Source organism: Pyxicephalus adspersus, chromosome Z (genome assembly GCF_032062135.1).
Source record: "Pyxicephalus adspersus chromosome Z, UCB_Pads_2.0, whole genome shotgun sequence".
NCBI lineage: Eukaryota > Metazoa > Chordata > Amphibia > Anura > Pyxicephalidae > Pyxicephalus > Pyxicephalus adspersus.
The window spans coordinates 89,004,677-89,019,878 of record NC_092871.1 but is presented as its reverse complement, the minus strand read 5'-3'; the positions used below and the strand labels follow the sequence as shown (position 1 = coordinate 89,019,878).

At 42.8% G+C, this 15,202-nt stretch overlaps 1 protein-coding gene across 1 annotated transcript in view; it reads left to right on the top strand.

Annotated features, from left to right (window-relative positions):
* Positions 1-13,754, top strand: part of MSN (moesin) — a 35,890-nt gene extending 22,136 nt beyond the window's left edge. Inside the window, exons 3-13 of the mRNA XM_072431158.1 lie at positions 1,228-1,323; positions 3,177-3,451; positions 4,045-4,128; positions 5,116-5,262; positions 6,589-6,685; positions 7,214-7,377; positions 8,107-8,237; positions 8,658-8,818; positions 9,418-9,510; positions 9,806-10,039; positions 11,001-13,754. Coding sequence (XP_072287259.1) covers positions 1,228-1,323; positions 3,177-3,451; positions 4,045-4,128; positions 5,116-5,262; positions 6,589-6,685; positions 7,214-7,377; positions 8,107-8,237; positions 8,658-8,818; positions 9,418-9,510; positions 9,806-10,039; positions 11,001-11,165 — 1,647 coding nt within the window. The 3' untranslated portion in view covers positions 11,166-13,754. The remainder of the gene's footprint in view (positions 1-1,227; positions 1,324-3,176; positions 3,452-4,044; positions 4,129-5,115; positions 5,263-6,588; positions 6,686-7,213; positions 7,378-8,106; positions 8,238-8,657; positions 8,819-9,417; positions 9,511-9,805; positions 10,040-11,000) is intronic.
* Positions 13,755-15,202: the final 1,448 nt, after the last annotated feature.

Below are 15,202 nucleotides of genomic sequence, written 5' to 3'. Positions count from 1 at the left end.
CAGAGCATAAATGGTGACTGTATATAAGGAGATCCTTGCACCACCAATTTATAAATAAATGGTGCTCATTCACCCCACTCATCCACCAGCTATTCACTCTGTTTTTCTTACATTTTATTGACATTTGGGAGAATTTAATGGTTCCACTGAAAATCGACCGAGTTTTGGGTTCTTTTCCAGTACAAAACTCTTCCTCTTGCAACCTTTTGACCCTGAAACTTTTTTTAAGAAGATAACACAGCGCTATTGTAACTGGAATCACATTCTGGATGTGGAATCTGTGTGTGCGCAGCTGGATGAACGTTGGGCCTCAGCTTCCGCCATTTGTATGGTGACAGCTGACACTGATAGCAGCACAATCTTGGAGTTGCCGGTTTATTTCCATTGCATCTGGCAAGTGTTTGATGAAAACTGAATACGTGCCAGAAGATCCTTCGCTTCAGATTTCATTGCTTGCAGTAGTTTACCCCTTCCTAGGTATCGGCATTACTTTGAGAGTGAGGAAAAAATGTGGATGAGCAAAATGGCCCGTTTAGGGTCAGTAAAGGTTATCTAAACCCAACAAGAAAAATGAATATTGCTGCTTGGCAGCCCATAGACATGGTGGTTGCATTGGTGTTCCTATTCACTGATTGCTGCTTTACTATTCAGTACAATAAATGGCCAAACGTTTGTGAAGACCCAACCATGACATCTATATGAGTTTGTTGGACATCCTGTTCCAAACCTATGACCATGGTTATGAAGTTGTCCTCTCCTTCCTTCCAAATTCATGGACAATAATATAGAATTGCCATTCCCAAACACCCAACCCAAAGTTTTTTTTTTTTTTTTTTTGTAGGTTTATGATTAGAACTTAGATATATAAAAGTTACGGAAGATGTAACGGGGGATTCTTGTGATGGCCTTTCAGGGAAGATGTACACTTGGACACTGCCAAATAATGCCATATAATTAAGAAAAGAAACCTGCAATAATAATAATACATTTTGTATGTTAAATATGTCAAGAGCAACAGGGACAATTTGCTGTGGGTGTTCAATCTTAAACTACCCCTACACAGATTGCTGTTTCCCAGACGTGACATTCACCAATGTGGGAGGTTGACCTATAGGAAGAATTTTAATTTTATTGTCTTCATGTCATGTGTGATGCAACATTTTATACATTGGGTTCAACCTATTGTACTACCATCAGAACTTATGTAGATCTCTTCTTTCTTTGCAGGTGGTGAAAACAATTGGCCTTCGGGAAGTCTGGTTCTTTGGGTTACAATACCAAGACACAAAGGGTTTTTCCACATGGCTTAAGCTCAACAAGAAGGTAAAGGGAATATTCATGATGATCCGGTTTAAGCAATATGGCAACATGATGGCTAGCACCTTGCAAGAGTAGGGTACCAGTTTTGAAGAGCTTTAGTGGATTAAGCCCAATTTTTTTTTTTTTTTTTTTTTTAAGTATTTTTCTCCCATACAGATAAAAACTAACTGAAGGTTTATTGGCTTCCACCAAAAAAAAGAAAGACATAGACCAGGCATGAGTAAACTACGGATACTACGAATACGGCCCAATACGGTGATTTCTCTGGCCCTTTTGGGTGTTTCGCGGCTCTGACCTGTGCCACCCCGAGCAGGGTCAGGAGAAGGACCCAGCTTGGGGGGGCACACTGGCCAGAGCCGCAGAACACGTCCCGGCTCTTGGAGGTGGGCGGCTGGGTCTTTTCACACAACCCGCCCACTCTCCCACCACAGGCTTAGATCTGCGATGGGGGAGTGGGCGGGGTATTGCCATTATGACGTCACGTTCAGTGGCTTCATGATGGCATAACCCCGCCCGCTCTCCCATGGGCCCAGCCCCTTTATTATGTGGCCCCTGACTTATAAAGTTTGCCCACCCCTGACATAGAATATGATTGGTACAATATATTGTGAGCAGTTGGTGGCAAAACTATGACAGCTCCAATACATACATGATGACCACAATAAGAAATAGAAAAATTTGGAAGTGGGTCTATGTACTATTTACATTTTTTATGGTTTGTAAAGGTGGAATTGACCTTGGATGGCTCTTGGGGATTTTGGAAGCTCCTTTCACTGATTTTGGACTTCTTGAGAGAAGTTTTTCTATTCATTATTCGCATGGAATGCACCTAGAATGATGTGCAGTGACAACTGTTGACAAATCCATTGAATACAATCCCGAACTGACACGGTGATCATGAACACTCTAGCTGGAGAGTAGTTTTTATAACCTAATTTTACCTAGGAATGCAACATGCCAAATATGGCACATTTTGGCACAGCAAAGTGATCCGTTCCTCCATGATTAAAAATTTCTTAACATACACAGTATTTTGATAAAAAAAAAATCTGCATGTTTTAATAAAAAGTCACTCCAGGCTGAAAAGTTCAATCTGGATGAATATTATTGTTAGGAAGAGTTGGCCTAGCCCAGGTTGTCAGTGGAACATTTCCGGGTATTACTTTTTCCTGGTATTTCCAGCATCTGCTTTTCTTCAGAAGAATAGAGCCTGCTTTGTTCAAAGTCCACATCATCACTCTAATGCAGTGGTTTTGCAGTATTCCTGAGGTTCAAACTATGAAACATCCCCTGGGGCCATCATCTACTGCCTGGTCTGAGATGTTGAACATAACCTTGCACACAAAGGTCATTTGTAGTCCTCACAATGGTCCACTGTAGCCTCTCACCTTGTAGTTTACTACAAAGTTACCATGTTGTATCAATGTTACAATGTTGCAGTCTGAGCACTGGTGGGTGGATGGAGACAAAGGAAACTCTTCTTCTTACCTGCAACAGATTGTTAATATCATCGTCAGTATTCTACAGATATTTTTGTATGCTTGGCGGGAAGAAGTTGTCGGTGTCCTCTGTATTGTGACCCAACTTTTCAGTAACCTCTTAAAACAGCAGGGTGGTTACCAAAAAGTGCCGGGTGGTGCAGCCGGCTACAAAAGGACTGGGGAGAACACTGATTCTGATTTAGACAAAGTCAATGACTGTAGTTCAAGGATGACTTTTTATATTAAAAGGTTTATTATTCTTGAAAATGTAAATTTTGACTAAAGCTACGGGACCCATGTAGAGTAATGAGCTGCTCCCAGTTCCTTTTTCGTATGAAAAGTGCCATGGCTGACCGCAGTATGTTCTTCACACAGGTGACCGCTCAGGATGTGCGGAAGGATACCCCGCTGCTGTTCAAGTTTCGTGCCAAGTTCTATCCAGAGGATGTCTCTGAGGAACTGATCCAGGATATCACCCAGAGGCTCTTCTTCCTGCAAGTGAAAGAAGGGATCCTGAACGATGACATTTACTGCCCTCCTGAGACCGCCGTGCTCCTGGCCTCCTACGCCGTGCAGGCCAAATATGGAGATTATAACAAGGATGCCCAAAAGGCAGGATACCTGTCGCAGGACAAACTCCTTCCTCAGAGGTATGAGAACAAATAATTTATTGGGGTATCTTCCTTCTAACATGCTGGGGTGTTGATGCAGCTTTCATGATGATAAAATTGTGCTAAATTCTTAGATAAAATACAAATGGCAGCTGGTATACCTGGCAGAGGTCACTGTGTGCATGCATGGCACAAGGTAGCTTGATAGACCAGAGCTTGGCTATTGCATAGAAGTATATTTGATATCCAGAAGACCAGGTGTGATTGATACATTAGATGTAGGTACATTATATGGCCAAGCTTTTCTTACAAAGACTGGTGTGTGAAAAGTCCATGGGCTTTGGTTGGGGTGTTCTAATGCCTCATGGGTAGATCTTCTAACCAGGACCAAAATTTCTCATAAGATTCCTCTTTTCTCCAGTTTTCTATATATTCTTCTCTCTCATTACAAAAGCACTGATGAAGAGGAACTTCTAAACTCACATAACACGTTGACTTATCAATTTCCATAAATTACCTGATATCTCTAAAATAAATTGTACATTGGACTTTTTCAAATCTTCAAAGTTTGACTTTTTCATCCAGATATGGTCCGTGATATTTAATAACTCTACCTTTGTGCTCGTTTCTAGAGTTCTGGAGCAGCATAAGCTCACCAAGGACCAATGGGAGGACAGAATCCACATTTGGCATGAAGAACACAGAGGCATGTTGAGGTAATAAAACTTAACACAGAACTATATGTTGGTCGGTTTGATGTAACCTGCTGGTCACCAGCTTTTGTGGAAGGTAAAGAGGTTTGGCTAGAACAGGAATCCATGGGCAATCTTCCAAACATTTTTGGGGTAACTTTCATCTTTTTTTATAAAATTGTTAAAAAAGGTTTCTGTTGCATTCTCTGCATATTAATCAGACATTTACTCAAATTGTCTGTGCATAAAATGTGCCTGGCTGTTGGGTTTTGTTTTCTTCTGCAAACCCAACATTTCCATACCAAGGGGGCAACAAGGCTGCAGCCTCCTTGCCAGGCATGCCCTCCATATGAGCCCACCTTTCTGAACACTAGTACCTTGATGCTGATAGGCACTCATTGACTATCCTGGTGCCTAGGAGCATGCAAGGGTGCCAACAAAGCTGGTGGGTTATGTGTCCTGTGTTTGCCATAGCAAAAAGAGTGCAGTCATTTATACAATATATTCAAGTTCTCTAAGACTTCATTTAATCCTCCGTGTATATGAGAAGTAGTTTCCACCTATTTGCAGGTAATTCCTATCTGTCAGAATGACAGCAAAAGTTGCTTCATGTATTGAGCAGCTTTTACAGCTGTAAAAACATTGGCCCAGAAGGAGATACAAATGTATCAGAAATACAAACGTATACATTGTTACTTTTGTATCCTCTTTTGATGAATTGGATTTGCAGATGAATGAAACATGGTGATGTCAGCTGAAGCATCCTAAGGGGTATTGTGTTCCTATATAACCCATTATTAATCCTTTATTTACCCCTTTATTTTGGTGTCATTGGTAAAATTCCCCAAGGGATTGAGTTTTTGTATTTGTCAAAAATTGGGTGCAGGAATCCAGAAAAATCTTGAGCGTGGCAGCAATGTTTTTTGCCCAAATCTTTCTTTTTGTTTCTCTGGGATCTTTTTAGAGATGTTCTGCTTTTATTATCTGTTAATGAATTTTTGTGTTGTGCAGGGAGGACTCCATTCTCGAATACCTGAAGATCGCTCAGGATCTGGAGATGTATGGAGTAAACTACTTCAGCATCAAGAATAAGAAAGGATCTGAACTTTGGCTCGGAGTGGATGCCTTGGGGCTGAATATTTATGAACAGAATGACAGGTAATTATTTCACACGGTCGGCGGCTGATCCCCCTCCTCCCCTTTCCTCCTTCTTCAATCACGGTGTTTATTAGTAACAAAGCACAACAGTAAGGTTACTACAAGACTATGTCCCGGGGCTTCAGAAAACTTTAATACCGCAAAAATCATAAAACATCTTCAAACACAGAAATTGGCGTACTTGTCATACTCCTGCCTGTGCAGGGGCTTTGAATCTTAAATGGGAGAGAGCTATTGGAATAAAAAAATACACTATCTGCCACCCTCGGGATTGGCTGGGGAAAATATTGTAGGTAGGGGGGAGACCTATTTTTTAATAAAGAGGACCTGTACTGTAAAAGCTGTGCTAAAAGGCGAGTTGTAGGATAACGACTAGTCCTTAGTATTGCCTGTGATCTCCTTGCAAGTGATCTCTCCTCTCCCCAATATTGACTTTTCATGCCTTGTTCTGCAATATGTTTATGGAGCTGGCCACCATGGTGGATAAGCAGGGCTTTCTTATGTCAGTGCTGCCCCCTGATGACTGGTAGAGGAAGCTCAGATCACAGAAAGATAAAGCAGAAGCTAGGAGTTACTTGCACAGCAGATCCTCGGTTACAGCTTCCCCTTCATCAAGGAGGTACAGTGTTGACAACACCAAATCTGGTCATGCCAACAAAGGTAGCAGTGATCTCATACAGTAGATATACAGCTATGGGGGTACAGAACAGGAGTGTCTAGGCACCGGAAGTCACCTGATATATAGCTATGAGAATACAGAACAGCAGTGCCTAGGCACAGGAAGTCACCTGATATATAGCTATGAGGTGCCTAGGCACAGGAAGTCACCTGATATACAGCTATGAGGATACAGAACAGGAGTGCCTCGGCACAGGATGTCACCTGTGTCACCAGGCATAGGACATGCATTGTTATCATTGAGAAGGATTTTCCAATGGTAGATTTTTCAGTGTATTGAGAGTATTTTTCAGGGTATTAAAGTGCCCTCAAAAATGAATGTTCATTTTTATTTTTTTTTAGTACAGGTCAACTTTAAATGTTTTACTTTTGTAACTTCGAGAAACATCTCTCATGATATGAAAGTCTAAATCCTATTGCTATGAAATCGTGCTGTAGTGCAGTGTGAAGTACACTAGAGGGCAGACTTGCACATCCCAATTGTAAAAATAAAATTCTGTAGAAACATTTTGTTGCCACCATGAAATGGTTTCTGTAAATTAATGGGATTTTTATGTCGTTTGTATTAAGGTTTTCTTCAAAGTTACCGAATGAGAACCCAATGATGATGATAACCAAATCTTTTTTTTTTTTTTTTATCTTTTCCAGATTGACTCCTAAGATTGGTTTCCCATGGAGTGAAATAAGGAATATCTCCTTCAACGACAAGAAATTTGTTATCAAACCCATTGACAAGAAGGCTCCAGTGAGTGTTTGTGTGACATGAACATATATATGCCTAACGGTGATAAATTATTGTGGTCATTTCACTACTAATTAGGTTCCCCACCCCCATGGCCCTTGTGGTTCATCTACCAGGGGTTACATGTGGCCACCATAACCCCCCCATGCAGCTCACTGGTAAGAAATGATAATGATATGAATTACATTGTTGCAATATAATGTGACATGTTGAAATTTTTTCATGGGGACTTTAATGAAAAATTAATGAATAGCCCATTTGAAATAATTTACTTTGTAATTTGAAATATAAACATATCTTTATGCATTTGGAGGTTCCAAATCCATTTTTAGTTTTTTACAAAGTCAAACCCAAAATAGGCATTGATTGGCCCCGCCTACCTATTACTAACCAGCAGAACTGTCGTAGTGGTTGTCTGCCCCTTGTGGTGAGTTGCCGCGTAGCACTTATGGCTTGATGATGGTTGGTTCTGTTCTTTTTATATTTCTGCATTTTTTAGTCACTTTATCTTGATTCATGTTGTTATTTCAGGACTTTGTGTTCTATGCCCCTCGATTGCGCATCAACAAGAGAATCCTGGCACTGTGCATGGGCAATCATGAGCTGTACATGCGCCGCAGGAAACCAGACACCATCGAAGTGCAGCAAATGAAGGCCCAGGCAAGGGAAGAGAAGCACCAGAAACAGATGGAGAGGTAACAGCAATGTTGAAGTTTCAGTTACTTAGAGTCTGATGGAGAGAAGGGGGCTGGATGTCCTCCAGCCAGTGAAGGAGGCCGGTTTTGACCGAGTTGCTGCAGATTCTATTATACATTGTGAAACATTTGCTGTGCGCCGTAAAATTGGAGGAAGAAATTTCAGTCCAGGAGTGGAGCTGGTACGGCTGTGCAAGACTGACGGGGAGGCTGGGAGTGGGGAGGCAAATCGCAGGGCGCACTGAATGGAGAGGAGGAAGCCAATCAGTGGGCGTCCTGAATTGCGGGGAGGCCAATCGGAGAGCGTCCTGAACGCAAGGGGGGAGGCCAATTGGGGGCTAAGTGAAGGAAAGGGGGAGGCCATACTGAATGGAAGGGTGAGGCCAATCGGGGACGGACTGAATGGAAGGGGGAGGCCAATCGGAGGACGGACTGGACAGAAGAAAAGGGCCAATCGGAGGACGGACTGGACAGAAGAAAAGGGCCAATCGGAAGGCGGACTGAACGGAAGGGGGGAGGCCAATCGGAGGGGGGCCTGAATTGAGGGGAGGCCAATCAGAGGGCCGCCTGAATTGAGGGAAAGCCAATCGGAGGGATGTATTTTTGGTGTTCCAAGTTTTTATTTTAGTGACCGTTGCACTTTGTGCCCTCTTGCTTTCCTCCCACTGCCAATCTTCCATGGATTGGGTTGGGTTTTGGTTCTTATGGTTCCATCTTCCCCTTCTCTAGAGCTCTGCTGGAAAATGAGAAGAAGAAGAGAGAATTTGCTGAGAAAGAGAAGGAAAAGATCGAACGTGAGAAGGAGGAGCTGATGGAGAGGCTACGACAGATCGAGGAGCAAACCAGGAAAGCCCAAGAAGGTATCTGCTCTCTTCTATTTGGCTGAAAGACTTAAATTTCTTGCTGCTTGCCCCCCACTAGGAAGGATTCCCTTATTGTCTGTTCTGAAAATAAAACAGGAAATGAGACGAAATCTCCCCAAAATGAACATAGTTTTTATTAGAAGTCCCATTGGAGGTTTTCCTTCACCTTTTGCGGAGATTATACTTCTGTTCTCCGGGAACACCAACAGCGACAATGAGCTGACAGAGGGGTGAATATTCTGTAAATTTCTGAATAAGGCCGAAAGTTGTCACCCTATAACATGAAGTGCCTGAATCAGAACCTTCATGACAGGATCACCGGGGATTTTTATTATGTTAAAGCACATCTGAGAATTTAGAATTTTGAAGGATTGTTTCTGGATTTGCTTCTGAATGGCTGTATTTCCTCTTGTGCAGAGTTGGAGGAGCAGACCAGAAAAGCCCTGGAATTGGAGGAGGAAAGAAGAAGAGCTCAAGAGGAGGCTGAAAGACTTGCAAGAGAGCGTCAGGCAGCCGAAGAGGCCAAGGAGGCGCTTCTGAAACAATCACAAGACCAGCAGAAGAACCAGGAGCAACTGGTAAGCAGCACAGCTTTGATACCCTGCCCTTATGCCTCCCCCTTCCCCAATCCGTCTGTATAAGTTATGGGGTCACCCTAATTTCTTTTGAGGCAGAATTTAATACACTGCTGCACACCGCAGAACACCTACCACATTGAAAAAAAAGCTTCTGTGCTTTTTTTTTTTTCATCCATTGTGTTGCATTAGTATGTGTTGCAGAAATCAACTGCAGTCCAATGACAATGGGCAGCATTCAGACTGATAGAACAGCACCATGTGGTGGCGAAGAGTGGAACTGCAGATAGGGATCAGCACCAGAAATAGTGTCAAAATTTGTTTATCACGTACATCATAGCAGAATATATATATAGGACTTAGGAGCATAACAATAGAAATGAGGTTTGATGTTCTGTAGCAATTGCATTTTCAAATGTTAAAATGCTTCCGGCACTGTTGCCTGCACAGTTTTTGGCCAGATGCTAATGCACACAGAAGGCATTGTTCCCATTGGGGTTGTCAGAGGTGCCCATCGATGTGAAACTAAGAACAGTCTTGCAGGGAGATGATTAGAGTTCTCCATTAATGTTATCCATACTAATGATCATTTTTTTCCCCAGGCTTCAGAATTGGCTGAATTGACAAGCACCATCAGTCATCTGGAACTAGCCCGGAAGAAGAAAGAAATGGAAGCTGTGGAATGGCAACAGAAGGTACGGATGGCAGAGGCACTGGTATCCCAAAATGGGGATCTTCCATCATTCCTCCCCACCCATACTAACGGCTTTTAAAAAATCAACCAAAAAAAAAAAGTCATAAACACTCAGAGGCTACAGGCGGCATGGATGAGGTCACCATGATGCATTGGTCCATGTGGCTCCACCCGGCTCTCATTTTCTCAATTCCCTTTAATGTGCTAAAAATTTGGAATGAAGCGAAGATTTAGGCTGGCAATGATGTAGGTGTGACCGTTCCTAGTATTGAATATATTTGTCCCATCTTCTGTAGGCCCAGACCGTGCAGGTCGACCTGGAGAAGACCAAGGAGGAGCTGAAGATCGTGATGAGCACCCCTCACGTCCAGGAGCCGGTACACGCAGAGAACGAACACGACGATGATCAGGATGAGAACGGCGCAGAGGCCAGCGCAGATCTGAAGGCGGAAGCCATGATTAAGGACAGAAGTGAGGAGGATCGTACCACGGAGGCGGAGAAAAACGAAAGGGTCCAGAAACATCTACAGGTAAATCTTTGTATAGTATATCTCTGGGCAGAAAAAAAAATATTTCACATGCTTTAAAGGTAACTTTCTCCGTGTTATATCTCTGTAAAACGAATGTAATTGCACAAAAATGCCCGGTGGTCTACAGGACATCTAGTGAACTACTGACTTCCTGTTTGAGCTGACAACACTGCAACCACTGCACTAAAATTCCATTTGTGTACTCAGCCCGACTCTGTGCATACTTAATGGATCATCCTATTTCAGCCCCATAGCATGCATGAAATCCACTGCTGCAGTCTTTGAAAGCAGTGGGCTCTCTACTATGGTCCAGTGCAACCTCTTGTTATTTGTTAAGCCTGGAGAGCCTAAACTTTTTCCGGCTATTGTACATTTGATAGGCAAATTCCTGAATTCCAGGCAAACTGCTAAACACACAGATGAAATGGATACCTGCAAAATTTACATGCCAAAGCATTCCTTTTTCTCCCCATCCAATCTTTGGATACACTCGCCTCTGCCAGTTGGTCCAACACCACAGCCAGGTTGATGTCAACAAATAAGGTTCAGGAATACAATGGTGTTTGGTGTCCTTCCACTCAGCCTGATGATTGGACAATGAAAGAGCAGCTGAAGACTATAAAGCCATCCCTCTCTTCACCTCTTCTCCTATTAGCATGTTCCTTGTCAACAGATGTGCATGTAGCACATATGATTGGCTCCCAGTCCTGCTGCTTTCTTTGTCTGATTGTTGCTCTACAGAGAAATGCAGCAGACCCTGTAAGTGGCATTATTTATCTGACTGTGTGGCAAAGCTGGGCTAACCTCAGAAATGTATGAACAAAAGTGGGCAAAACAACTCCTCCAAAACATTTGCATTAAATGCTTTTAGCCAATAGGAAAGTTCTATTTGTTCTATAGAAATAATATTTGTGGCAACCATGATCATTGAAAAAGAACATTTTTTTTTATTTTTATCCAGCTCTTGAGCTCTGAATTGGCAAACGCCAGAGATGACACCAAGAAGACGGCCAACGACCTCCTGCACGCCGAAAACGTGCGCGCCGGCAGGGATAAGTACAAGACGCTTCGCCAGATCCGTCAAGGAAACACCAAGCAGCGCATAGACGAATTTGAAGCCATGTAAAACGCAAATCCCTGTACATATTCCAATGTCGCCTCCCTTCTTTCCGCGGCTCAGCTGGAATTTCTGGACCACTATTGAGTCAGAGTTTAATGCAGTACAATCCGTAGGTCTGTAGGCTGCCCAAAGTTCTCCCAGGCCCACCAAACCCAACCCCATGATTTCTGGTTCCGGCAGCTACTGAAAGTGCTTTATGTTTCTCCAGCAGTTCTGAAGATTCCAATGGCCTTGAAATGCCTTAATTACTCCCCCATTCCTTCCCCCATTTTCTATTATTATAACAATGGAGATGCCTTCTATATTTTTATCGGCCCCATTTTTAGGAAATGATTTTTTTTGTCTGTTGCTTGCACTGGATTAATGGAACTGTATAGTCTCCTCGATTTTGCCATACATTCCATTGGGTTTTTTACCATCGTTTATATACAGGAATCCTCGGAAGGGGTTTTCACATTTTGTGTAGGGAATAGAAAAGTCATATCGCACGGGTTGTGTGATCAGTTATATCTATGTATACGTTTTCTACTATTTTTTTTTTAAACAAAAACGTTCTGTTGAGAAATATCTAGAAGCAGCTGTTATAGGTTCATACGTGGAGCTGACCTTACATATCAGATGACCAGTTGTGCCTCAGACGGCGTGTGCCGTACCGTGCCATATGCGAAGGTCCTTGGCCTTCTTGATTGCTTTGAGGGGCTTTTTTTTGCAGCTCCAAGATATTTGCTTTTGCTAGATGAGGCTGATTTTATTTTGCATTCAATGCAATACCCAGAGGTCCCTTGGACTCACTTGTTAAAAGGTTTATATTGCTCCCATGATGCATGTTACGACGTGTTGTGGGGTCTTTGAGCCCTTTAAGGGGCTCTATGAGAACTGCTCTAGAACATTTTAAGAGGCTCATAGACCCCACCTTGCCCATTGGAGGCAAAAAGAGTGTCTGTGTACACACACCCCCCACCACCACCACTCCTTCTTGACCTATTACCACTCACCTGTGCAAAGCTTCTACCAATGTGGCAGTTATTGCAAAATATCCAGTGCTTCCGGATATGGGGGAGCATTTGACCACCTCCCATGATACTCTGCTGTGACCAGTCTCATGATGTGCTGAGGCCACTTGGATGGGGCTGGTACCTTGTTGGGGGCTGCAGCAGAGGAAGAAGGTGCAGGGAGGGGGGTGAGGTGGGCTTAGTATAGACACTGTCCCATGATTGGCCGAGGCAATGGTGTGTGCCTAAAGGACAGGTTCACCTTAGGGTAAATACTAAGCCCTCAGGTATCCTAACCCCTCAAGGGTATTCTAAGCTGACCCCAACACAGATCCCAACATGGGGTGATACATCTTGTATGTTGCTGCCCAGGCTGTAACCGCCCATATTCAAATATAAGACCAAAAAGAAAACCACACAGCCAACCTTGCTCACTTTAGAAGAGACTTATACTGGGGTATAGGCATACATTGAAGTCTTGATGCATTTTGCAACATTTGCAATGTGAAATGCTTCAAGGCTCTTTTATGGACTCCTATACCCCTGTATACGTCTCGTCGATGGGGAGCAAAGTTGGCTTTGTGGCTTCGTTTTTGAGGTGCTTAGTATGGGGATACTAAGCAATGGCTGGAAAAAGAAAGCTGCCTTCGGTGGGGTATGTACCCCCATCTACCCGGGGAATTCCTATAGGCTTGATGGCAGGTATGCCTACCATTGGAATAAAGTGCATGGGAATTTACGGCATGAGCAGCTTCTGGATTTCTGGTTGGATATCTCCAGCAAGGCTGTGGTTGGCCATTAAAGGAGACATGGCGGGTGGGTGGTCTTTTTTGTAAAGTAGGGGGAGCTGGGAATGTCCCTTTTTTTGTTAGGGGAACCTGTCCTTTAAACTCTCCATCCTCATGTAAGCTGTGCAAGCTGAAAGAAATCAAGGAAGCAAATCGACACCCACCCCTCCCCCCCCAAAAAAAAAAATCTCCATTGCTGCTGGATAGCATCTGTATGAACGTCAAACCTTGGTGGTTCAAGTCCCATGCTGGCATTCTCCTTCTCCTCCCTCCACCAGTATTATATATATTATATTTTCCTGACATTTGATGCAATAAGTATTTTTTTTCTAGCTATGCACAGTTTAGTAAATATTAGAGAGGAAACAAAAAAAAAAGGCAAAATGGCCTCCAGGAAGAAAACAAAAAAATAGAATAAATGAAACTATGATAAACAACAAATTAAAAAAGCAAAAAGTTGAAATAAAAAAACAAGTCAGTATTAGTCCTGGTTCTAGTATTGTTTATTATTATTTGACACATATTTACTCATTACCGCCATGCGTTGTGGCTTTCAGATTTCTCCAAGTTTAAAAAGTGTTAATATTTTGTTTCTAAACGGTAGTCTTTTGCTGTAACTTATATTGACGAGATTTATAACAGCTCATAGGGGACACTTTTTGTTTTTGTTTTTGTTTTTTATTATTAGAGTTCCGGTCTAACTAAACAAGTGCTGATTTGTGTTTAAAATATGTTTATGTTGTTTAGTTTAATTGTTTTCTCTGATCTGACCTTGTTCTATTCTTCCAGTGCCAATAAAGATTATTTGAATCTGATGCGTTAGTGAATCTGTTTTTTTTCCCACACTACTAGGTATTTTGGAGAATATATTGTGGTGAAGGGGCGGATATTTTTAACATGACTTATTTTATACCCAGTGATGTCATCGATGGGTCTTTGTGGCACTCTGTGCAATGCAGACTGAAGTGGGAGGTCCTATGCAGGCTGCATTTGCATACATGATTGATTAAATGAATGAAAGGGGTGGGGCATGCTAAGGAGGGAGGGGCTAGATGATGCTGGTCATCCTTTACCTAGGAAATGGGGCAGGCTCTATCCGACTTGCTGCAGCTTCAAATGCATATTGTAAGAAGCTCACAATGTGCAGTAAGTCCGAGGAAGCAATGTCAGTCAGAAGAGGAGTCACTACAACTGTGCAAGACTGAGGAATAAAATAAACCAAAAATTTGGGAATTCCTATATGGATCATAGGTCAAAGATACAGATCCGTTTACACTTTTGCACCTTTGAACTTTTTTTCTGCTGATGTGAACAGCAGGCAGAGTGTAAAAAAAATTTTAGACCAAAAACTAAATCTCGACTTTTTTTTTACCTGCTGTAGCGGTTTAATATTTGGTATTGTCATGATATTCCACTTTCGGCTCTTCTGGATTGGTTTTAACAAGATTTTGGGTTGTATCTGTGGGAATTGTCCCCATTGGTGAGGTCAGGTGCTGATGTTGGGTGGGAAGACCTGGCTCACTATTACAATTCATCCCAAAGGTGTTCAGTAGGGTCGGGGTCAGGGCTCTGTGCAGGACATTCAAGTTCCTCCACACCAAACTGGTGACCCCATGTCTTTATGAAGGGGGCTTTGTACCCCGGGGTACAGTCATGGGGGAACAGAAGAGGGTCTTCACCAAACTGTGACCACAAGGCTGGAGGAGCACAATTGTCTTTGTATGAAGGGGTATACCAGGACCCTTCACTGGGGACACCTGAACCCCATTTGTAAAGGGGTGTACCAACATTTGGTCATATAGGAGGTTTGGTGGTCAGTTGGCCAGGGCTTAGTAAAGCCTTATGTTTTATGTATTAACAGCACCCTTTACTGGGAACACCTGAACCCCATTATTTGCCATATAGTGTCTTTTATAACTGATAAGACTTTTAGTCTAAGCTTACAAAAGAATCTTACATATACTCACGCATTTCACACAATCCTTACATTTGAAATTGCTTGTTTATAAATGACAGAACTCTTACAATTTGTGGCTTCCATTCTACATGCTGTAGACCAGTGGTTTCCAACCTTTTCTGACCCACCGACCACTAAATTTACCGGCTCTGGACCGTGCATGCGTGGGGAACCGGATGTCATTCAAAGCAGAAGAAACTTCCCGCAGAGTGACTACATGATGCCAGAACCCATCTCCCATCACAGGTCTGAGCCTGATGGGGGACTCGGGTGGGTTGTGTCCAGAGATACAACTCCCCCCCCCCC